This window comes from Cebus imitator, unplaced genomic scaffold, assembly GCF_001604975.1.
Source record: "Cebus imitator isolate Cc_AM_T3 unplaced genomic scaffold, Cebus_imitator-1.0 Scaffold49, whole genome shotgun sequence".
Lineage (NCBI taxonomy): Eukaryota > Metazoa > Chordata > Mammalia > Primates > Cebidae > Cebus > Cebus imitator.
Genome location: NW_016107364.1, coordinates 1,583,533 through 1,607,681, shown reverse-complemented (window position 1 = coordinate 1,607,681; position 24,149 = coordinate 1,583,533). Strand labels below are relative to the sequence as shown.

General features: G+C 36.8%; 1 protein-coding gene across 1 annotated transcript in view; it reads right to left on the bottom strand.

The window, feature by feature from the left end:
• DOK6 (docking protein 6) overlaps positions 1-24,149 on the bottom strand; it is a 449,269-nt gene that overhangs the window by 58,279 nt on the left and 366,841 nt on the right. The window contains exon 7 of the mRNA XM_017527520.2: positions 19,974-20,091. Within this exon, the coding sequence (XP_017383009.1) occupies positions 19,974-20,091 (118 nt within the window). The remainder of the gene's footprint in view (positions 1-19,973; positions 20,092-24,149) is intronic.

The window sequence follows — 24,149 nt, the reverse complement described above, 5'->3', positions numbered from 1 at the left end:
AATTATTTTTCTTTAATGAAATATCTCTCCTTTGCGAGCAAATATGTAATTTTACTTGTTTACAACCATAATGAAGTTTTCTTTCAAAGGTAAATATGAAGTCAAGGTAGTCATCTGGATGAAAAGATCACTTTTACCTCGATACATTTTTATCTGACAGAGAAAACTTCACAATTTTAGAAATTTACCTTCCAAATGATTTAATTTGTATAAACTGGTAAATGATTTCAACAGCTTTTATCTGAAAATGTTAATTAAAATAACCAATAGTATGTAATCCTACATATCACCATTTTAAATCTACTTTGAAACCTAGCTTTTCCATCTGTAGCTGAGACAATTACTCCTAGAATACAAAAATTTCCATGCAGATATGGTAGTAATAGAGTACTTTTCATAAGCTTTACCCACTATAGTTTCACTTTCTCTGAATATTCATGTTTAGGTGATAAATCATGTCATAAATAAATCACTAACATTTATTTATGATTACAGATAATTTATTTACAATTAACACTGATGATAAAACTAGAGGTGGTTTACTCCAAATCATGTACAATTTTGCATGTAGAAGTGTCCAGGAACAGATGGTGCGTGATGCCACATAAAACCAAGGGTGCATTTTCTTCAAGAAATCTAGGAATGTCGTGGGAGAAAACATTGGTCAGGCTTACCAACTAAACACTCTTCACTCCTCCTTTAGCAAAACCTTTTTATTTTGACAGCACTATAGAAAAAAAAAATCCTCTTTTATTTAAGAGGGCAGATTAAGTCTAAAAAAACTGTCTTCTGACAGTTTCCTCTGAAAAACTTAAAAGGAGACAAGCAGATGATCAGTTGGATTTGGGAATCTATTTTCAGAGCGTTTTCTCTTGGTAACTGAAATTGTTTGTGGGGATTGCAAAGACACAGTGTACACCACAATATTTCTGACAAATGACCGTCTGTCATCCAGCGAACAGAGATCAGTGGAGATCTAAAGGCTAAATTAAGAAATCCCATAGCTACTATACATGGCTCTACTGTAGACAGCCCAGAAATATCTTGATGTCCATTGAAAAACAAAGAGAACAGAAACACAGAGCTTTCTTCATCCTGCACACCTTCAGACACATAAAACATGATCACATGATTTTCACTTAAAATTTCAGCTCAGTTTTGTAACTTGCCAATACCGAGAACTCAACTGAATAATGAACATACTCGCATACACAGCAGAAGGTATTGATTGTTTAATGTTGTATTCTGTATGGAAAGAGAGATTGTGTCCACGAAAACTTTTTACTCTATATTACTGAAACATAATCTTAAATGTTTCAGTGTTTCTTTTTGTTTGTTTGTTTTTTGAGATGGAACCTTGCTCTGTTGCCCAGGCTGGAGTGCAATGGCACAAACTTTGCTCACTGCAACTTCCGCCTTTCAGGTTCAAGCGATTTTACTGTCTCAGCCTCCCGAGTAGATGGGACTACAGGCACACACCACCATGCTTGGCTGATTTTCATATTTTAGTAGAGACAGGGTTTCACCATGTTGGCCAGGCTGGTCTTGAACTCCTGACCTCAAATGATTTGCCTGCTTCGACCTCTGAAAGTGCTGGGATTACAAACATGAGCCATGACACCCAGCCAATGTTTCATGTTTCAAATAGGAAAGTAAACGACTATTTGGGACAGGTAAATGCTAGACATCAGATTTATTGAGGGAGACAATGCTGGAAAGAGCCTTTTCAACAACACAAAAATGAGGTCAGAATAAGAACCACCATAAATACGAAAAAAAACCTGAAATTATCTTGATGGCAGTGAGCATCTTATGCTTTCATTCTTTTGTATTTTAGAATTGTTTTTTTTTTAAATTATATTTTCAACCAACCCAAATGCCCATCAACAACAGACTTGACAAGGAAAATGTGGCATATATACACCATGGAATACTATGCAGCCATAAGAAATGATGAGTTTGTGTCCTTTGTAGGGACATGGATGAATCTGGAAACCATAATTTTCAGCAAACTGACACAAGAACAGAAAATCAAACCCGCATGCTCTCACTCATAGGCCGTTGATGAACAATGAGAACACATGGACACAGGGAGGGGAGCATCACACACTGGGGTCTGTTTGTTGGGGCCAAGGGAGGGACAATGATGGGGGGGATGTCAGGAAGGGATAACATGGGGAGAAATGCCAGCTGTAGGTGACGGGGGGATGGAGGCAGCAAACCACATTGCCCTGCGTGTGCCTATGCAACAATCCTGCATGATCTGCACGTGTACTCCAGAACCTAAAGTACAATAAAAAATTATATTTTCAGAAGTTTTTGTTTTCTCAAATGTGAGGTAGGACCACATTTTCATGCTCTATTATTTAAACAATTGTAGTCATTTGTACAATTCTATATAAAATCTTTTGTTTTTCCAGTCATAACACAATAGAATACTATGGCTGAATTTATTTTTTTCATGAAACTGTAAAAACATGAAAAATATGGTGAATATTTATTTACAATATAGGAAAGGATAAGTCCAGGTTTGAAGGGCATCAGAGCTGTTGCATGATCAATAATTTCTTTTGCCAAGAAAACCAATTAAGAGCCCCTGCATATGAAGTCAAGTGGACTATGATACAGTGGCAGATTAAGAACACACAAATACACACAAACACACACCACACACACACACACACACACACACACACACGGGGCAGGGGGACCTCTCCTATTGTTACAGCTAAATTATCTTTTAAGCACTCATAATATTTTTTAATTTTTTCCTTACCAATCAAAAGAGTAGTAACTTGGGATACATATTCTCTCTAGGTACAATTTCTATTATTACAAGGCAACATAATTACAAGAATTTAATAAATAGCAAGCATAACAACGCTGAAATTTCTTGCCAGAAACATACTATTTTGTGTGTGTGTGTGTGTGTGTGTAGACTGTATGCATTCCACAGAGCTGTGCAGGGCACTATGCTCAGTTGGTACTAGAGGAAGTGGAGATAGTCTCTGCTTTGACAATCTAGTGAGTGTGCAGGGACATACATGGAGTAGGGTAAAATTAATCCACTGTTATCTGGACCTCTATGTACATTTAGCAACATCACAAGTAGAGATTCCAAAAAAGGCATTGAGTGGAAGCAATGGTATAAAACGAGAGTAAAAATGGGAAAGTACATGACCATCTGAGACAGCGAAGTCCTGGCCAACAGATTTATTGAGTGAGACAGTGCTGGAAAGAGCCCTTTCAACAGCATGAAGATGAGGTCAGAATATGAAGCATTGTGAACATCCAGAAATATCTGGAAATTATCTTGATGGCAAGAAGCATCTACTGCTTTCTTTTTATGTACTTTGCATATTAAAATTGTTTTTGAAATTACAGACGATAACCTGAATTCTATAAAAGATGCAAATAGAGCAGAAGTGTGCCAGTAAAATTCTTCTGACCACTCAGCTCCTTCCATCCCCATTCCACCCACTAGGGGGCTGGAGTTTGAAGTTCCACGTCCAAAAACAAGCAAGGCAAACATACTAACAATGGCAGTACTATGCTATATTTTCAGAGGTTATCAGTCACAATCTTTTAGGCTATCTCTTCAGATATTCATCTCCATATTCTTAAATAAAAATGGTTTTAAAAGCTGAGTTTTTTCATTTTTAGATATTATAGATTTTCTTCCTACTATGGAATATAAAGAGTTAGTGGTCTGAACCACTCCCTTCCTTCCTCACACACGTTCCCTCCTTTCATCCTCAGAATAAGTACATTTTTAAAGCAGTACTTAGTGTGTGCATTAGTATCATCAATCTAATTATTATGTGTAAGCCAGCCATGTAGTTTACAGTGGTTTCATGTCAGGTTTTCTCAAACTTCTGAGTTAACTTTTTTTTGGTGTTTTTTTTTTTTTTTTGAGACAGAGTCTCACTCTGTCACCCAAGCTAGAATGCAGTGGCATGATCTTGGCTCACTGCAACCTCTGCTGCCTGGTTTCAAGCAATTCTTCTGCCTCAGCCTCCTGAGTAGCTGGGATTATAGGCACCTGCCACTGCGCCTGGCTGATTTTTGCAGTTTTTACTAGAGATGGGGTTTCACCATCTTGGCCAGGCTGGTCTTGAACCCCTGACCTCATGATCCACCCACCTTGGCCTCCCAAAATGCTGGGATTACAGGTGTGAGCCGCTGCATCTGGCCCTGAGTGAACTGTTTATTACCTTGTTGGTAAGCCTGCTGTGTGCATGGTTTTATTATGCTTTCTGCACTGCCTCAGTCTCTTCCAGGCTCCTTGTTATGCAATTTATTTGCTATGGCCTCTGTTTTTTATTTCATGCTTTCCTCAAATATCTGGTGACTCCTAACTAACTAACTCTTGTGCATCTCAACCCATCTCGGCCTCTCCTTCTCAGAGAACCTCAGTTAAGTCATAGGTCTTCCTTTATTTCAGGGAACTTTTACATACATCTTGTATTTATTCTCTATGTCAGGAACACCTGTATGTTCAATTCCTTTATTTGACTTGTGCACACATCCATATATTTTCCTGCTCTCTGACTGAATGTATTTCTTTACTTTGTTAATGCCTCTTATTTTCTGAAGTTACTATAGTCTCTTTTCAGCTACAATTACTGCATTTCTAAGTGCTTATAAAATGGTTTTATTTGTGTGAGGCATTATTATTTCAATTTACTTTGATGTGCACTTTAGTTTGCTTTATATCATTTCCGTTGTCTTACCTGTTCTTGGATTTCTTGTGACTCTTTCAACCTATTAAATCAGAGTGCCTATCTTCATGATTTTCTGAACGTATAGAGAAATATTTAAAAAATTTTATTTCTTCTTCAGTTTTCCCTTTGTTGATTTTCTCTTTTAAAATATTTTTTATGATCCACAAGCAGGTATCATGTTGAATCCTTTCTGCTTTTTTTGGTCAGTGAAGGGGACAGTCCTATCTAGAACGAATACTTGTTCTGATGTCTAACGGGTGATGACAGAAAAGAGGTGGAAGATTGGGAAGGAGGTCATTTTGAATTAAACATATCATCTCAGAATTCTCTGGCCAAACTGAGTGGTCCTTTGTGATAGGTCTGTTAATGCATATTGATAGAACTGCGTCAATTGCTGGGGTTAGAAGGAAACAGAAGATGGCTGTCAGTTTGCAAGCCTAGATAAAAGAGAGGCTGGTGGTAACGTAAGGAACATTGTGAAGGACTTACAAGTGAAAAAGTGCTTTGCCAAGCACTTATGTATAAAGCCAAAAGGATATTTTTAGCATAAATAATAGGACTTATTTAGAATATCATACCTCTGATAGAATTCAACATTTTATTTTTATAAAGTAAATCTGAAACTTTAAGAAAGGACAATTTAGTTAAAGAAAATCTCCAATAACATAGTAAGACATTTTTCTTAATATTAATGAAAATAACTATCTTTAGAAAAATTTATTTACAAAAAAATTAATATGTAAGTGACGGAATGTTGAGCCTTCAAAGAAGTTAGTTTTACTTTTTTATCCTGTGTTTTTAAGTAATTATGACAATAAAGTAGAAGTGAAGGAAACTGATGTCATGTCTAATAGAGCTTTCACATGCCTGCATTTCTTTAGAATATTTTGATATCTCTTGATGAATACTGAATTTTATCAAATATTTTTCTGTACCTATCAAGATCATCCATAATTTTAGCTTCTATTTCCTAATATAAAATCATTTATTGATATTTTATTGTTAAAGTAGCCTTACTTTCTGGATTGTATACAGTTAGGCTGTCATGATGATATTTTTAGTATTGATGTTTGTGAGATGAAGTGATTTTTTCCTATTTTTGTATTGTCCTCCTCTAACCTACAAGGTTGAGTGCTTAGGTTATTAATTTTCCATCCCTATTTTCTTCTAGATATGTGTATTCAAGTCTATAAAATTTTCTCTACCAACTTAGCCACATCTCATAAATTTTGATGTAGTGTTTTCACTATCTTATATTTCCAATATTTAATAAGTTCCCTTATTATGATCTGAAAACATGAGCCCATGTTCTACAGGCTCTTGATTATTTTATGCATGTTAAGATGTGTTTGTGGCATCTTATATTGTCAAATTTTGTTACTGTTCCAAGAATGTTTAAAAACAATGTGTATTCTCTGACTTTTGTTTTTGCATAAGCTTGTTTTATGCTGTTTCTATTTTCTATTTCCTTAGAAACTTTTTTCATTCAAATAATATTTATAAAATGTATCTTTTTAAAAGTCTCATTATAATTGTCATGTTTTCAATTTTTTTGGTTGAATCATATGAAATGGTTGCTGTTTAACAGACCTATTATGGCAGTTTCAATTGGTTTAACCTAATAATTCTGTCCATTTTTATATGTGTGTATAATCTTAAAATATACTCAAAGGAAAATTTTATCAAGAGTTCAGACATATTGCATCTTGCTGATGAATTTTTTTAATAATGATAAAATTTAATTACCCTCTTTTTCCAGAACTTTGTATTTGCCTTGTCTTCAGTTTACTTTCAACATTCCTGTATCTTAAACTTTAGATGTTTTCTGTTAGAAACAGCACAAAGCTGGGTTTTAAAACTCAATCTAAGGTTTCCTTTCGACTCTTTTATAATAGAAAAATGTAATCATTTTTGTTTATGTTGATTCTACCTGTTTATAGTTTTCTCTTTATTATCATGCCTATTTGTTATAATATTTATTTACTCTTCTTTTTTCTTTCTGTATTTTCTCTACTTCTAATTGCATTAATTTTTAAATTTTTCCTTTTCTTCTATTTACTTGTTTAGATGTATTTATATTCTTTTGTTTACTTAAATTTTTAATGTGCCCACTTGACCAAAAAGTAAAATCAAATGTAAAATATAAATGTATCCATACTTCTCTTTTTATTACCTTCCATTTCTTGTTACTGCTATCAACGATTTTACTTGTACTTTTTTTTTTAATACCTAAAACTTACTCTTTATTACTATTACTGTTATTAAAGTTAATGTATATTAGGTTTGGTCACATTTAACAGTTTCTTTGCTTCTCATACTCCAATCCTTCTTTGTGAATTCAAATTCATTTTCTATTAAGTACATCCATTATTTATTTTCTTTAGGGAATTTTTCATTGGTAAACTCAGCATTTTCCAAAGATGAATCAATTTAGTCTTTATTCTGAGGTATTTCAGTTGGTGATAAGAGTTTTTAGTTATTTGAAGAAGTTTTCATTATTTTCCGGCTTTCATTCCATCTGGTCTCATTTCTTGAGTAGTTGTAAAATTCTTGGCCAACTAGAGATTCCGTTTAATCACTTCCTGTTCTATCTCATTGCTATTCAGATATCTGATGTCTATCTGGTTTGCTGTTCTTTTGTAGGTTATCTGTCTTTCCTTTCTGCTTTTAAAACTTCCGTTTGCATTTAGAATTGGGCTACTTTACTCTCGTGTTTCAAAGTATGAATTGCTTTTTTTTTTTTCTTGCTGGAACTCAACATACCTCTTCAATCTGACAAGTCATATTATTTGTCTAGTCTGTAGAATTACCAGTTAATATATATTTACCTCCTCCTCATTTGCTGTATCATCTCCTTTAGGAATGATTATTAAATCTGTGTTCAATATTCACATTCTATTCTGTATGTCTAAAGACATATTTTCCATCCCTTAATCTCTTTGTGTTGTACACTAAGTGATTTCCACCTAGCCTACAACTTGCTTATTCTCTCTGTAGTTGTCACTAAGTTACCACTTCCACAATTCAGTTTTTAACACTAAATTAATTTAACTGTGGTAAGAACACTTAACACGAGATCTACCCTCTTAACACATTTTTTAAAAAAAATTTTTCCATAGGTTATTGGACAACAAGTGTTTGGTTACATGAGTAAGTTCTTTAGTAGTGATTTGTGAGATTTTGGTGCACCCATCACCTGAGCATGTATACTGAACCCAATTTGTAGTTCTTTATCCATCACTCCCTTCCCACCCTTTCCCCCTCAGTCCCCAAAGTCCATTGTGTCATTCTTAAGCCCTTGCCTCCTCATACCTTAGCTCCCACTTGTAAGTGAGAACATAGGATCTTTGGTTTCCCATTCCTGAGTTACTTCACTTACAGTAATAGTCTCCAGTCTCATCCAGGTTGCTGAGTATGCCATTAATTCATTCCTTTTTATGGCTGAGTAGAATTACACTGTATACATATATACCACAGTTCCTTTATTCACTCATTGACTGATGGGCATTTGGGTTCGTTCCACATTTTTGCAATTGCGAGTTGTGCTGCTATAAACATGCATGTGCAAGTATCTTTTTCGTATAATGGCCTCTTTTCCTCTGGGTAGATACCCAGTAGTGGGACTGCTGGATCAAATGGTAGTTCTACTTTTAGTTCTTTAAGGAATCTCCACACTCTATTCCATAGTGGTTGTACTAGTTTACATTCCCACCAGCCTTCTTAACACATTTTTAAGTGTACAACACAGTATTGTTATCTAAACACAGATCTATAAAATGTGTGCATCTTGCATACCTGAAACTTTATACCTGCTGAACAGCAACTCCTCATTTCTGTACCATTTGCATTCCCATCAATGGTGATAAGAATTCCAATTTCTCTACATCCTCACAAATACTTTGTTTTTTAGATAATTAGCCATCCTAACAAGTGTGAAGGGACACCTCATTGTGATTTCGATTTGCATTTCCCTGCTGATTTGTGATGAGTATCTTTTCATGTACTTATTGGCCTTTTGTATGTTTGGAGAAATGTCTGTTCAAGTACTTTGCTGTTTTAAAAATTGAGTTATTAGTGTGGTTTATTTTTATTTACTATTGAGTTGTAGGAGCTCCTTATATATTTCAGAAATTAATTCCTTATCAGATACGGTTTGTAAATATTTTCTTCCATTCCATAGGTTGACTGCTCCCTCTGTTTATTGTTTTCTTTACTGTGCAGTTGATTTTTAGTTTGATATAATCCCACTTACCTACTTTTGCTTTTGTTGCCTGTGCTTTTGGCGTCAGATCCATGACCATTGCCAGAACCACCTGAAGCTTCTAGGAGTTTTATGGTTTCAGGCCATAACCCTTATGTCTTTAAAACATTTTGAGTTGATTTTTGTACGGTGTCAGATGGGGTCTAATTTCATTCTTTCGCATATGGATATCCAGTTTTCCCAGCAAGGGACTATCCTTTCCCCACTGATAAGGTTTATCATTAAACATACATGTAAAAGACATACTGTGTCACTGACAGTTTGATATCAAAATTCTCTTTCTTGTATTATGAATAGTAGGATACAAATAACACAAAAGTTTGAAACTCTCTACCAAACCAATATAATGTAACAATGGCAGCCAAAAATTTCTAGGAGTACTCCCAAGCTATACTTTCTTCCCAAATACAGGCATTCAATACACACACACACACACACACACACACTCTCTCTCTCTCTCTCTCTCTTCAAATCTTAGCATAAATTCCTCTTATATAAACATATAACCATGCTCCTGAGTTTCAAAAATTGGGTGGTTCTAAGTTTGAAGCAAGAAATTTTCAATTTGCGCCTATTAGTTGCAGGACAGCTGGCAGGTGCTAGAACTTTCAAAGAAGTTCTTCACACCTGCCCACTGTGCTAGATATGAAAGACATATCCAGGCTTAAATAAACATCAACTTTGCAGTTTATTCTCTGGCAAGTATAATTTTAAGAATGTTAATCTCCTGATGTTTCTCATCTTTTAATATCTTTCAATCATTAGCAAGTTGAATGCCATATTCTACTTGGCAGGCAGAAGAAAATAAAGGAAATCTTGCTCAAAATACATGTATTGAACCTATAATTAGGGATAGGAAACATTTATTTGAAGGGCCAGAGACAGAGATGAGATTAAGAAAAATCAAACAAGAAATAGAGAGCAGGGAGAAAAAAGACAATTGAACATTTTTCTTTCTAGGTTCTTCTTTGTAGTTTGTAATTTATGAAGCTTAGCCTAATACATACATATCTGAGGGAAGTAATATGATGAGAAGCCATATATGGTGAACCAGATGCTCCTCTCTTTCTCTGTGTATGTATGTGTTTAAATCCATCTGTATTAACATTTGTCTGTATTAATCAGCTTGTATTGACATTTCCCTGAACGAATATTATGTAGTGTTTATTCCCTTCTGAATAAAATCAAATACATGTATGTAGAATTTATTTGACATGCCTTTAATACACATTCCCCGCAAAATTTGATTAATATAGAGCTCAATATGTTACCTCTTTTATGTAAAATATTCAGTGGGGGAAGCTTGCTGGAGAAAAATATATAGACTGAATAGACATTTTAACTTCTACCAAATTTGAATTAAAGAGAGTGATGCAATTCATTTTAATAAAACCATTGGTGGATTATACTAATCCAATGTAACATCTGGAAACTCTTAATCTTTTATTTTTTAGTAATTACTTGCACATATCTGATACGAAGTGATTAAAGATGGCTGATTTAATAGATACACTGTGAATCATCTTCAGATTTTGCTTAGGGTGGTGCAGAATAATTCAATTAGTAATGTAAATCTTGTTGTTCACCTCTGCTCCAGCCAGTAGAACACAGCATATGAGAGAATCAATGTAGTATTAACTGGCTGAAGAATGCTACTCTACCTTAGGAAAGAGGTCAGGGCCTCATGGAGGAAGAAAGGTCTCTGAAAGGCTTCTGGGCAGTTAGGGTAAGCTAATTAGTAAGAACTGATTGGGGGCAGGAGGGTAAGTTGCAGAGGTGAGTGCGGATGAGTGTATTTAGATTAGGGCATCTCCTCTACACTAGGCTGAGCTGAATGTAGTCCTTCCATGAGTTCTGCAACCATTGGGTCTGAAAAGAGGCTCTAGTTTGCCTTAGGCTACCTGGACTGAGCAATAGAAGGCATGGAAGAAGTGGTTCATCTGTTTAAGGTGCCATGTCTTATTTATACTCACTGATGAGAATAAAAAACTTGAAGACTTAAGACTGAATTTTTTTCCTTGTATTAAAAACTTAGAGTGAGAGTTAAGCTTAGATTTAGTTTTTCTAAAACTTTAAAAACTAGAAACCATTTATTAAAGCTATGCATATTTTTTTCTTTTGAGATAGACTTTCTCACTCTGTCACCCAGGCTGGAGTGCAGTGGTGTGGTGTTGGCTCACTGCGACCTCCACCTCCCCGGTTCAGAGTGTTCTTGTGCCTGAGTAAGTGCGATTACAGGTGTGACCCACATGCCTGTCTCTCTCTCTCTCTCTCTCTCTCTCTCTCTCTTTTTTTTTTTTTTTTGTATTTTTAGTAGAGACAGGGTTTCGCCATGTTGGCCAGGCTGGTCTCGAACTCTTAGCCTCAAGTAATCTGCCTGCCTCAGCCTCCCAAAATGTGGGAATTACAGGAGTGAGCCACCGTGCCTGGCCGAAACCTAGATTTGTATAGTCCTTAGAACAAAACAAATTTTCTCCAGCACAGTAGAAACTCTGTAATAACATTTCCAAGTCAACACTGGAATAAATAGGAGTAGGATAGCCTATCTATCTACCTCTGCCAGAAAATGAAACTTCATAGTGGGGGTTTGGTTTATAGCTGACTCTTAAACAACACAGTATGAACTGCACAAGTTCCTTTACATGTTGATTTTCATCCACCTCTGCCACTCCTGAGACAGCAACACCAGCCTCTCCTCTGCCTCCTCCTCCTCCTCAGCCTACTCAGTTTAATGACCCACCTCCACTTAATGAATAGTAAGTATATTCTCCTCTTTATGATTTTCTTATCTCTAGTTTACTTTATTGTAAGAATATAGTATATAATACATGTCAATCAAAATACACATTAATCAATGATTAATGAGCATATATTAATACATTGTCAAGTGTATAATATATTAATTAGTATATAATTAATATATTTATGAGTATATATTAATATATGATAATATCTTAATTAATGAGTATATATTAAGATATTATCATATATTAATATATACTCATATGCTTCTGGTCAACAGCAGACTATTAGTAGTTAAGTTTGGGGGTCTCAAAAGTGGTACATTGATTTTCTTTAAGAAAAACAATTTGAACTTTTCTTTTAGATTCAGTGGGTACATATGCAGGGTTGTTAGCTGGGTATATCGCATGATGCTGAGATTATGGATATGACTGATCCCGTCACCCAGGTAGTCAGCATAGTACCCAATAGTTAGTTTTCAATATTTGCCCTCCTCCTCCTTCTACTATTGTCATATTTATGTCCATATGTAACTGATGTTTAGTTCCCACTTATAAATGAGAACATGCAGTATTCGTTTTTCTGTTCAATTTTCTTTTGCTAATGGCCTCCAGCTGCATTCATGTTGCTGCAAATGACATGATTTCATTCTTTTTTATGGCTGTGTAGTATTCCATAGAATATATGTACGACATTTTCTTTATCCAATCCACTGTTGATGGGCACCTAGGTTGATTTCATGTCTTTGCTATGGTATACACTGGTTTTAGCTGTGCAGGGGCGAGGTAGGCACCTCAACTGCCACATCGTTCAAGGGTCAACTGTACTTTAATATGTTAACAATAGTGAATCATTTTATGTTGATGATCTCATTTAATGAGATCATGAGAGGTAATACTAGAGATGAAGATCAAAATTAGAGATGAAAGAATAAGCTTAGGCAAGTTGGGTAAATTGCCCAAAAATCGCATCCATCAGTAGTGGTAAAGTTAATATTCAAACTCAGATCTATTTGACTCCAAAACTCAAGATTTTAACCTCTATGGATAATACCTTCAAGATAATTCAAACCCAAAGTTTGTTTGATAAAATCTTTCACAAATTTACTACCTCACAATCCTCACAATCCAATGGAACAAGCAGGTTTGTAAACAAACACATTGATATAATAAAATTATACACAAATGTTTCTGGGAGCATGGAAAAGGAGGTGATTAATTAAGACTGCAAGCTGTGAGGAACATTTCACAGTGGAAATATTTTGTGCATTTTTCTGATGTCTGCTTTAGTGAATTATCGATTCATTTAACTCTAAAAGCTGACATCCAGGGAGACATTTCCTGCCTTTGACTTACTTTTATTAAGGTTTGGACATGCAGTAAATGTTTATAAATAAGGTTCAAAAGGCAGAAGTGTTGCTTCTAGAAAACGGCTTATGTTTTAAGGCCTGCTGCCTAATGGCTACCAGGCTTCTTTTTACTTCTGTGGCAGTCTTCTGTATTTTTAAACAACTGGCTACCAGAGGCTTTTTATTAACTTTGTAATTTAAAAACAAAATAGAAAATCTCAATAGAAGCAATTTATATACAATGCAGTTTGAATGGACAGTAGAGAAGGACAGAAGGTCATTGCTGAGCAAAGAGGAAACAAAACCTTTGATTTACCTCCTTAATCTATGGCAGAACTCTATTTACCATTTTCTGAAGGTTATCTCTAATTGCCTAATTCCATCCTGTCCTTCAGAGAAATTGAAGTCACAGACACCCTTTCCGTGAGCATCAAATGCCCTCTGATGATTAGGTATGCTTCCACACTGACACTGGTGGTCTGTGGCTTAATTACGGATATATAGGGGCAGAGCTGGCCTTTGGATATTAATCAGGGGGTTACTGAAAGCAGAACCCCTAAAGCTACCACCTTTACACAAAAAGTATATCCAGTCATTCTTGATTGTGAGAGTGTAGTTGTTCAAGCTGATTTTAAAAAAAGGAGCCAAAGTATATTCTACATTATTTTGTGTGAAAATAAGGGATTATTATATGTATTAGTCTGTTCTCATGCTGCTATTACAAAATACAAGAGACTGGGTAATTTATGAGGAAAACAGGTGTAACTGGCTCACAGTTCTGCATGCTGGGGAAAAAGCCCCTTATAAAACCATCAGATCTCATGAGAACTCACTATCATGGGAACAGCATGGGGAAACCACCCTCATGATCTAATGACTTCCCATGAGGCTCCTCCTCCAACATGTGGAGATTACAATTCAAGATGAGATTTGGGTGGGGACACAGAGCTAGACCATATCATCATATCGGAAAAAGTTTAGTCATCATGTACAGTCCCATAAATCTGCTCATTGGGCACTGTGTTCAGCTCATATTCCTGGCCCCCGTTCTCACCATCAGTTTATAGAAAATGATGGTGAACTAACCCGAGGGAAAGCAGCAGGTGTAGAGAGACAGATACCGAACCATCACATTAAAGGGGCTGATCTACAGCATTTCACAGTGCTTCCTGTGTTCATGAAAATAAAGACTAGTGCTGGCAAGCATTTGTGCTCAGCCAGAGTTATCCTAAAGCAAAAAGCAGAAATGCCAACAAACACCTCACCTTGCTCAAGAAGAACATGTGGCTCACATACATGTGGGACTAGACACGATTCCTTTATTAGCAGAGAACTTCTCTCAGGTCCACCCTCATGGAGGAAGATGTGTCCTGATGTCACACTCTCCATGTGTGGTTTATAATGCACTACTAATTCATTTTTGAATTCAACAGGATTTACTGAGTGGCTGCAGCCTACCTGTACCGTCAATGGCTTTTCCTAGTTTGTTATTTTCAAAAAATGCTTTTGTCATGTTCACGAATCCTGACTTAAAGACCCAGCTGTATAGCCTGTCATCTAAATATGTCTAATGGTGATTAAAAGTCAAGGTGAGAGCCCTAAAGTAAGAAAAACTCAGTAATTTGATTTCCTTGATTGTTTTTTTTCTTTCTTTTTACCCCTTCCTCTGTACCCCTTCTCAACTTTTCTGCATTTCTTTCTCTCTCTTTTTTTTTTTTTCTCTCTTTCTCTTTTTCTTACACACAGAGCTGTGATTCCTAAAATTAATACAGAAAAAGTAATTTGGAGGACATGTTTTTTATTAAATGAGTGTTCCTCAGGCTTTCAAAACATTTCCTACTATATTTCCCAAGGCCTTGGAAATAGAATGATATGAATATTAAAACAAATAGGAAGTATTCACTTCTGAGTGGAGACTTTAAAATCCTGTTCATCCCTTTACGGTTTAGGTTTCCCTAAATCTAGAGACAACATCTCTAGTATGAGTGTGATATAAACATTTTGTATAAGTACAGAGGAAGTTAGAGAAGTATACATATAAAATGACCTTCTAATACAAATCAACTATCCTTATGATAATCTGGCAAAAAAGAAGACGAATGTCTGCTTACCACTTCCGCAAGAAGAGGTGGCATAACTGAACGTACTGCAAACCACTTAGGGACACAGATTTTTAAAGAGTAGCTGCCACGTACTTAGAACAACATGTGCTTGTTAGAAGCTAATTATTCCCTTTTTCACTCTTTTGATTCCAGACTACAGGTACTAAAATACAATTGTGAAATCACATTAACTTATTCCTTCAGAGCACCCTTCTGGGAGTAACATGGAAAGATTAGGCAGATCGTATTGGAGATTCTTATGCTCCAAAGATGAAAGTAGATGCAGAATCTCAGTACTGATATGTCAGTCTTTAAGGGTGTATCTAGCAATGGATGAGAGAAATGAATACAGCAAAATACAGAAAAAATACAGCTGGTCAGCTAGGTCAAAGCTTTGAGGCTGACAAGCAATTGAAGTTACAGGTAAGTCTTACTATAGAATGGATTTGTTTTCACGCCAAGCATTTAAAAAAATTTCAGTACATGTGCTGCTTATTAATGAATCTTAATCTCTTAAACTTTATATAAAACTTTCCCACTTTTGTTTTCTGAATGAGGTCCACTAAATTCATCATTTCATATTGATCCCAACTTCACCTAAAAAATATGTGAAAATTCTAAAGATATGTTTTTATTCCTCAGTGCTATCTGCGATTTTCTTGACAATGATATATTCCCACATTGCCAGGCTTTTACTTTGATTTGGTAAAATCAATGATGACAGAGGGCTGACAATATTCTCCTTTTTGTAAAGAAGAGGTAATGCCACTTCAAGGAGCACAGTCGGAAAAGAGAGATTCAAAATAACTACACTTCTTAAAAATTATTTTCTAAGACAGGGTCTTTCTCTTTAGCCTAGGCTACAGTGCAGTGGTGCAATCATGGCTCATTGCAGCCTCAACGTCCCAGGCTCAGCGACCCTCCCATCTCAGCCACCTGAGTAGCTGGTACTACACGCACGTGCCATCATACCCTGCATTATTTATTTATTTATTGTTATTATTGTTGTTTGCAGACATGGAGTCTCATTATATTGCCCAGCCTGGTCTCAAACTCCTGGACTCAAGTAATCCTTTCTGTCAAGTTGCCAGCTTGGCTCTCTTCCAAGCCAAACTTTCCTTCTTTTCTTTTCTTCCTTTCCTTACTATTCTAAAGCTTTTTAATAAACGTTCACTTCTGCTCTGAAACTTGCCTGAATCTCTCTTTCTGCCTTATGCTCCTCAGTAGAATTCTTTCCTCTGAGAAGGCAAGAATTGAAGTTGCTGCAGACCTGTATGGATTCGCTGCTGGTAACTTGGGTAACTTGGATATCTGCCACTGCTAACATATTTGGTGCACCTGACTCAGATACCTTCCTAGTGAGGAACAGACAATTCTAATTGGGGAAAGATTGAGCTCCAGACAATCCTCAGTGAGGAAAATCATCCTCTTGGTATTCAAGAGTCACCCTTCTAGAGGGGACATCTGCACTGCCCATCAGTGATACAAAACAGTGGTGAAATCCTGCCCCTGTCTCCCATGGACCTGCTTGGATACTACTTTCATCAACTCATGCAGCCAACTCAGCCCTGACAGCTAGCAAGGAGCCAAGATCCACAGAACCACGACCACCCCTCTGTCAGCAGGAAGCAGTTACAGAAGTTTGACCTGCATCCATTTACCCCCAAAGATTTGGGGTCCTGGTCTCTTAAGGTGGGCAATGTTACAGCAGGTAGCTAGTCGTGTATGAGTGGGGCAGGAGAGAGAAGCCCCCCTCCCAACACACACCAGGAGTGCTGGGCAACAATCAGCTAATGGTCAGGAGGTTGTTAACTGTTTTTCTAAAGTAATAATTAGTCACGGCCAGCCCCAGAAAAAGGCAGGGGCCTAATAGATAGAAAACACCTAAAACTGATCAGCAGCTTCCCAATAAGATTTCAGGTGTAGGGAGACGTAATGCAAGATCCCAGAAGTATGCCAGTGTATAAAATCGGAAGTATGCCAGTGTTTGAAACCGGAAGTCAAGAGGTCAAGCTGCGTGCTTGGTTTCTTAAGTCGCCTGCCCTGCTGTCTTTCAAGGTAAATTTTCCTTCTTTTTTTTTTTCTCTCCTTTTCTTTGTTGTTCTAAGGCTTTTTTTTAATAAACTCTCACTTCTGCTCTGGGAAAAAAAAATTTGAACTCTCAAAGTGCTGGGATTATAGGCATGAGCCACTATGCTTGGTGCATAACTAGACTTTTCAGTGTAGTTTTGTGGAAAAGGTACAGGTGTATGGAAGGGTGCTGAGGGTCTGCATTTATTTTTATTTCTTCCTTATTTTCAGTATCTTATTCTGCCCTGATTCCATTAGGGACTAGCATCAAAGGAAAAAAAAAAAAAAAACTACCGAGGTTCCTTGCTCTATGCTTGTTTTGACTATCACAACAGAACGAAAGAGGAATGAAACAAATGACCATTATCAAAGTATGACTAGCAACTTTATATCTTTATCTTTCTATTTATCCACCTCTATATTACCTCTGTCTACTATCAATCATCTATCCCCTTATCTGGATACTTAAATTTTTATATCTATGTATTTAACAGTGAGGGGTATACAGGGTGGGAGAATGTATTACTCTAAGAAGCACACGGTACAAAAAGTAAACCCACAGTGTAGCGAAATGTAATTTCCATTGAATATATTTTATAAATTTTTGACTTAAGTAACTACCCTAGTCAATGCTGATTTTTATTCTATAAAAACTACAGTCGCTATCAAACAGAAACATGAAATACTGAGATCACTTAAGTAAACTGTAATTGACAAGGCATGTCAAGCCCTTAACTTTGCTGGAAATTAGTATTAGTAAGATAAATAAGAGTATTTTTCAACCAGTTATTACATCTATACTACAAATCAACATCTTCAGGAAGTCTCTGGCAGTGTCTTAGAACATTCCAGTGCATTCTAATTTTTTATTGGCTATACAAGAAAGCTTTCTGAAGTTGTGTATCAGCTTGTCTTTTCTCTGTCTTCATAAAAAGTTTCCTTCATACTACCATGAAAACAATAGTTCTTAATTTCTGGAATTATAGATCAAACCCTTGACAAACCTAAAGTTGTCCTTATGTTACTTCTGACCTACTCCCACGTTTTTTGGATTTAATATCATTAATATCTCACTTTTTTGCTTACACATTTGATCTTTCCATTTAAATATTTTATAGTTCCAGTTTTTAAGAGAATATCAGTATCTACATAGGTTTAGATAAAAAAACTCGCATTACAAGCATATTTCCTAACTTTTAATCACAGAAATGGGCAAGATTAATTTTGCATAATCATGACGCAGGCAATTTGCACGGCTGCTGGCATTTGAAGAGGGATGTAAAAGCATGAGACATGTGTCTTCTCTTTCCAATTCTTGAAATTGCCAATCCAGTCCCCACCCCGTGCTTTTCTCAACCCTCTAATCCTTCTATTAAATATTTTCTCATACAAACAAATAAGATAACCCTTAAATACAGGCGGTCAATACTGTTCTAAAGCTTTTTAATAAATGCTCACTTCTACTATGAAACTTGCCTACGTCTCTACTTCTGCCTATGCCCCTCAGTGGAATTCCTTCTGAGGAGGCAAGAATTGAAGTTGCTGCGGACCCGTATGGCTATAAGAGAATCCCTTTAAAATACAAAACACAGTTGCCTTCAGTAAGTGACTAAAACCATTCCAGCTGCTTTGCCTTGTAGAACGTATCTTTAACCATTAATTTCCATGACTGAACTCCTTTAGTCTAGTTTGGAAACCCTGGCAAGCAAATATTGCTATAAAGACATTTCAGTTTGTTTGCAACAGAAATATTTCTTTTTGTCTCAACTTGTAGCATTGTTAATAGTGAGCAAAAGCTAACATGTGAAAGAAAACCATATTCTGAATGCTTAACTACCTGAGGCTGATATTTGGTCATTCTTTCCTCAGAAACTCATTGGGTGTTTATTACATTCAAGTCTATGGTGCTCAGTAAATGTTTGTTGGATGAGCAAATGCTCTTGGCTGTGGGTGTTTCAGCCTTATTTTCTTAGTTTCGTGCTTCCTGCAGTGTTGGCCAGCTGTTATTTGCTTGTAGTCAAATATTTTATTTAAAGGATAAGAGTATTTTTTTTAAAACAAAAGGGAAGGAAAAGGAAGACAACTGCTGAAGCTGGGCTGTCTACTGCTGTTAGTCAAAAATCTGCTATTAATTTGATTCATCTGGCAAGCTATTCCTATGCTAGTTAACTGACCATTTATTATTAGAAAAATACAAAGGCAAAGTATCTACACGTGGCCCCTTCTACCCTGCACCCTCTTCAAATGGTTTCGATGTTAAGGCTTTGGCTAAACTTTAAGACTTTCATGGGCAGGTTTATGTACCAGTTTATGGCAGAGCCTTAAGGCCTGAAGTCAGCCTCCTGAACTGATAGTTAATCCTTTCAAGGAAAAAAAGATGCAAAAAAAGAAATCCTTCATAAAACCCAGCATGAAGCAGACCTCAGCATTAGCTTTTAGCTTCTGATAGTGTGCTTGGTATAATGTTTTAGTCAAGTTCTTGTGCCAAATTGAGTCCTTCACCCTCACAGTGATTTTTGGAATTTCTTTTTTTTTTTTGCCATGAACGTATGAAATGATAGCTTTTAAAAAGCCACTGTAAATCTCAGCTCCCACTGTGGCCAGTGACAGCTGAAAAGTGGGAATGGAGGAAAAGCAAGCAATGCAAATACAAAGCAAATTGCATGACTCAGTCCACCTGGAGGAAGCTAATGGAGGTGCTGCTTTCTTACTTTAAAGTGACTTGCCTTGCAAACTGTAGATTTCACCAACGCTGTTCTGACGGGTGATGTGATGCCAGTATGCGCTGCGAGGAAGAGATATTGATTTGGATAATGTCATTGGTTCAGTCAAGCTTGTCTGAAGCTGAAAGAGAAAAGAAAATGTGTTTTAGGCCTTAAGATATTAAACTGAAATCTGCTCTTTTAAATGTTCAGGGTTAAATACTTGAGAGGAATTGCTGGGTTATATGGTAACCCATGTTTAACTTACTGAGGAATAATCAACAATTTTCCACAGCGGCTACACGATTTTACATNTAGGATCTGTTATAGATACCTGCATAATCCCCTGTTGAAGGGTAACTTTTTTAAAAGTAAAATCATTACTCAAAAATAGGAAAGGAATACTTGTAAACAACTTAATGTTGTAACTCGTTAATTAAGAGGGGAACCATAAGATGAAAGGAATGATTCCAATGAACACAGCAGTGGGGAATGCTGGCAAACATTCAGGGCATGATCAATTGTACTCTACCGGACACGTTATTTACATTTCTATGGACAAGAATTATTTGCATTACTTTCAGCTTTCTACAATTTACAGACTTGTGAAACAACTCAAAAAATGAAGGTACCAGCCCCTTCAGAAGCAGAGACCCATGAAAAATTTACGGAATACCCATTATTTTTTGTTTTGACTCATTTCAATCTCTAAAATGTTTTTCTTACACTTCTATCCTTATACGTGGCTATTTTCTCAGATAGACCTTCTTCCTTGCTCCTGTGATAGGATCTTTCACATATTAAAAAGCATATTCTCTGAGAAACGCTGTGATAAAATTATGGCATCTTTGTTTATTCAAAACATACATTTTAAGGACAGCTGAGAAGTGATATCACATCCCTTGCTCGGGCATGTGATTAGTTCAAAGAAAATAGTAGTTTACATTGCATTTTCAAGAAACAGCTTTATTTAGTCTTGGCATACAGTGTCTCTGATCCACCCTGAGCAAATACTTACTTTTTGACAAACAGTGAGCAATCTTCTAATTAATAAATTCTCACATTTTCTCTTTATTTAATGCCTGATTCCTGGCAAAGCTGGGAGTTGGAAAGATCATCTCTGTCAAATCTAAGCTTTGCATGCCTTTCCGTTCACTGTGGTGTGTACCTCCCACTGTGCACCTGCACACTCCTTGCCTGGCCCTTGATGCTTGGATGGGTCACATACTCTGCATCTAGCATTGGATTTGACTCTTACCACCCTTCATAGAAGATGCCATCAGGAAAGTACCTGATATGACACAACAGGTCTTTCAAGGCCACATAAAACTAAGAGGTTCTTATGTTTTAATTGCAACTGTAATTAAAGAGCTTGAACGTATTTATTTCATTTTACTTTCTTAGTAGTAAGGCATTTCTGGAGCTGCTATGTCTTGCCACAAAAGTGTCTTAACTCAGTCTATTTTAAAAGACTGGCACTGTGGAAGTATCTTTCTTTTTTTAAAGATGGATCCAAATGGTAACTTCGCAGCCATTCTTTATTTTTCAAAATTTGGTATACTTCAAAGTTTTCCTCCTTATTACAAAAACGGGTGAACTATCTACATCCACATCCTGTGGTTGGTGTTTATAGGGGTGGGGTTCTAAGGAGACAAATTTCTGGGTTATCATAGAGCAGCGTTTTCAGAATGTTTGGGCGGTTTGGTAACAACAGTAAGGGCAGGAGACAGCCAAATGCCTAAGCACACGAGAAAAGGGTCCCGGAGAGTCTCCGACCTGCCCAGGTCATTTTGCATAGGGGACTTGACTAAACATGCCCAGGGTAAAAAATTCTGTCCCTTAACACATGCACAGTAAGGGACATCAACGTAGGGTGGCTCAGACTAAGGGCCCACATGGGCACTGAAAAAAATGGGGTGGAGCCACCAAGGATTCACACCTGATACAGGGGAGGAGCCTGGCCCCTTCAGCTCCTGTGTGGTGGCCTGGTGTTCAATCTGTGAAGTGGGAGTTGGATGGTGGGACCCCTCTCTTGGCTGAGAGCTCCCCTTTCGCTTAATACTTTCCATTTTCCTCATCCTTCAATGTGTTTGCGTGCCTCATTTTTCCTGGTTGTGAGACAAGAACCTGGATTTAGCTGAACTAAGGAGCAAAAAATCCTGCATCAACAAAGGACGTTTCCAGTTTTACCCTAGACCTAACAGTGGGGGACTCTGTGGGGAGGGCTATGCACATTAAAAACATGCATAACGTCCTCATACGAATGGAAGTCCACCATCCACCACAGTAAAGGACTAGAGGCAAGGCTCATTTTGTGAAAGCATTATTGGGAGAAAGATACGACTTTTGTCTTTAAAGCCAATTTCCCATATGAGGCACAAACTTAAACACGTAAATTTTCAATTCCTGTCAGCAATGCCCATTAATAACAATCCATAAATCTCATATTAATCATGGTTCTGTCTACTTATTTTCTCTAATATAATTTATTACTTAGCATACAATAGGTCATTGGTGGTAAAGTAACCTTTCCAAAATGTGATGAAAGTGCTTTTTCTTTTTTATTCTGGGAGACGTTTTTCTTCCCAAGTGGTCAGTCTTAAGTATCAAGGACATACAGTAAACATTTTTTGTTTGTTGGAAACATACGTGGAAGACACTGGATAATAGTTCTTACACATGATTTCCTTCTGAATCTCCCTGTATTGTTTTACACCTTATGTTTCTCTAGTTTTCCCTCTTTATTTTCATGTTCTAGGATGCTTTTAATGATATTCTTTTTATTTGTTCCTGAGGTTTCTCTTCATTCTACTTCCTTAATTGCTAAAACTGGAAAATTTGTATTTAAAAGCTTGATTGTGGATTTTCTTGGGATCTTTGCCAGGGATACAAATCTTGTCCCCAATATCTCAGATGTCTTAAATGTTCCCCTGGATTTCAGAAGAGTCCATTCCCCACATGTACCTGTGTACTGAGTACTGCTGTAGACTGAACTGTGTTCTCCCACAAATCCATATGTTGAAGCACTATCCCCCAAATGGCTATATTTGGAGACATTGCTTTCAAAGAGGTTAACGAAGGGTTAAAGGAGGACATAAGGGTGGGACCCTAATCAAATAGAACTTGTGCCCTTAGATAAAAAGAAAGGGACACAGGGATAAATATTCAGAAAAAAAGGCCATTAAGGACACAGCAAGGAGACATTTAAGGACACATTTAAAGCCAAGAAGAGAGGCCTCAGGAGAAACCAACCCGGCCAGGGATCTTGCTTTTTGCACTTTCAGCCTCCAGAATTGTGAGAAAATAAATTTCTGTTTAACCTGTTGGTGGTATTTTGTTATAGCAGGCTGAGCAAACTAAGTACTGTGTCATGGGCAATCTAAGAGTTATAGAAACTGTTTAACTGGCAATTTTTAATGTTATGAACTTTAAGCAATGTATTAGAAATTGGCCTGTTTGTGCTCAATGACTAAGATAGTATTTCAAGCACTTTTATTAGATAATTTTGTTGATTCTAATTTTATACTCTCGCTAAAACTTTTTTTTTTTGTTTTTCTTTTGAGATAGGGTCTCTGTCGCCCAGGCTGGAGTACAGTGGTGCAATCTCTGCTCACTGCAACTTCAGCCTCCTGGGCTCAAGTGATTCTGCCACCTTAGCCTCCTGAGTAGCTTGGATTACAGGTGTAAAACTTCTTTTGATGACAGGCTTCAACAAGAGGACACACATCCTTAACTATTTTCATAATATGCTTCCATTAAAAGCATTAAGAAAAACAAAACTTAAAATGCTATAGTAATTTCTTAATTGAAAGAGCAGTGCATCAATTTGACCAGGATCATAAAAGTATGTCTATCAAAAAAGGCAATTTCTATCTATATTGCAAATAAATACATAAAAATTATATGAGATTATTTCTTTTTTTTTGAGACGGAGTTTCGCTGTCATTACCCAGGCTGGAGTGCAATGGCGCGATCTCGCCTCACCGCAGCCTCCGCCTCCAGGGTTCAGGCAATTCTCCTGCCTCAGCCTCCTGAGTAGCTGGGATTACAGGCACGTGCCACCATGCCGAGCTGATTTTTTGTATTTTTAGTAGAGACAGGGTTTCACCATGTTGACCAGGATGGTCTCGATCTCTTGACCTTGTGATCCACCCGCCTCGGCCTCCCAAAGTGCTGGGATTACAGGCGTGAGCCACCGCG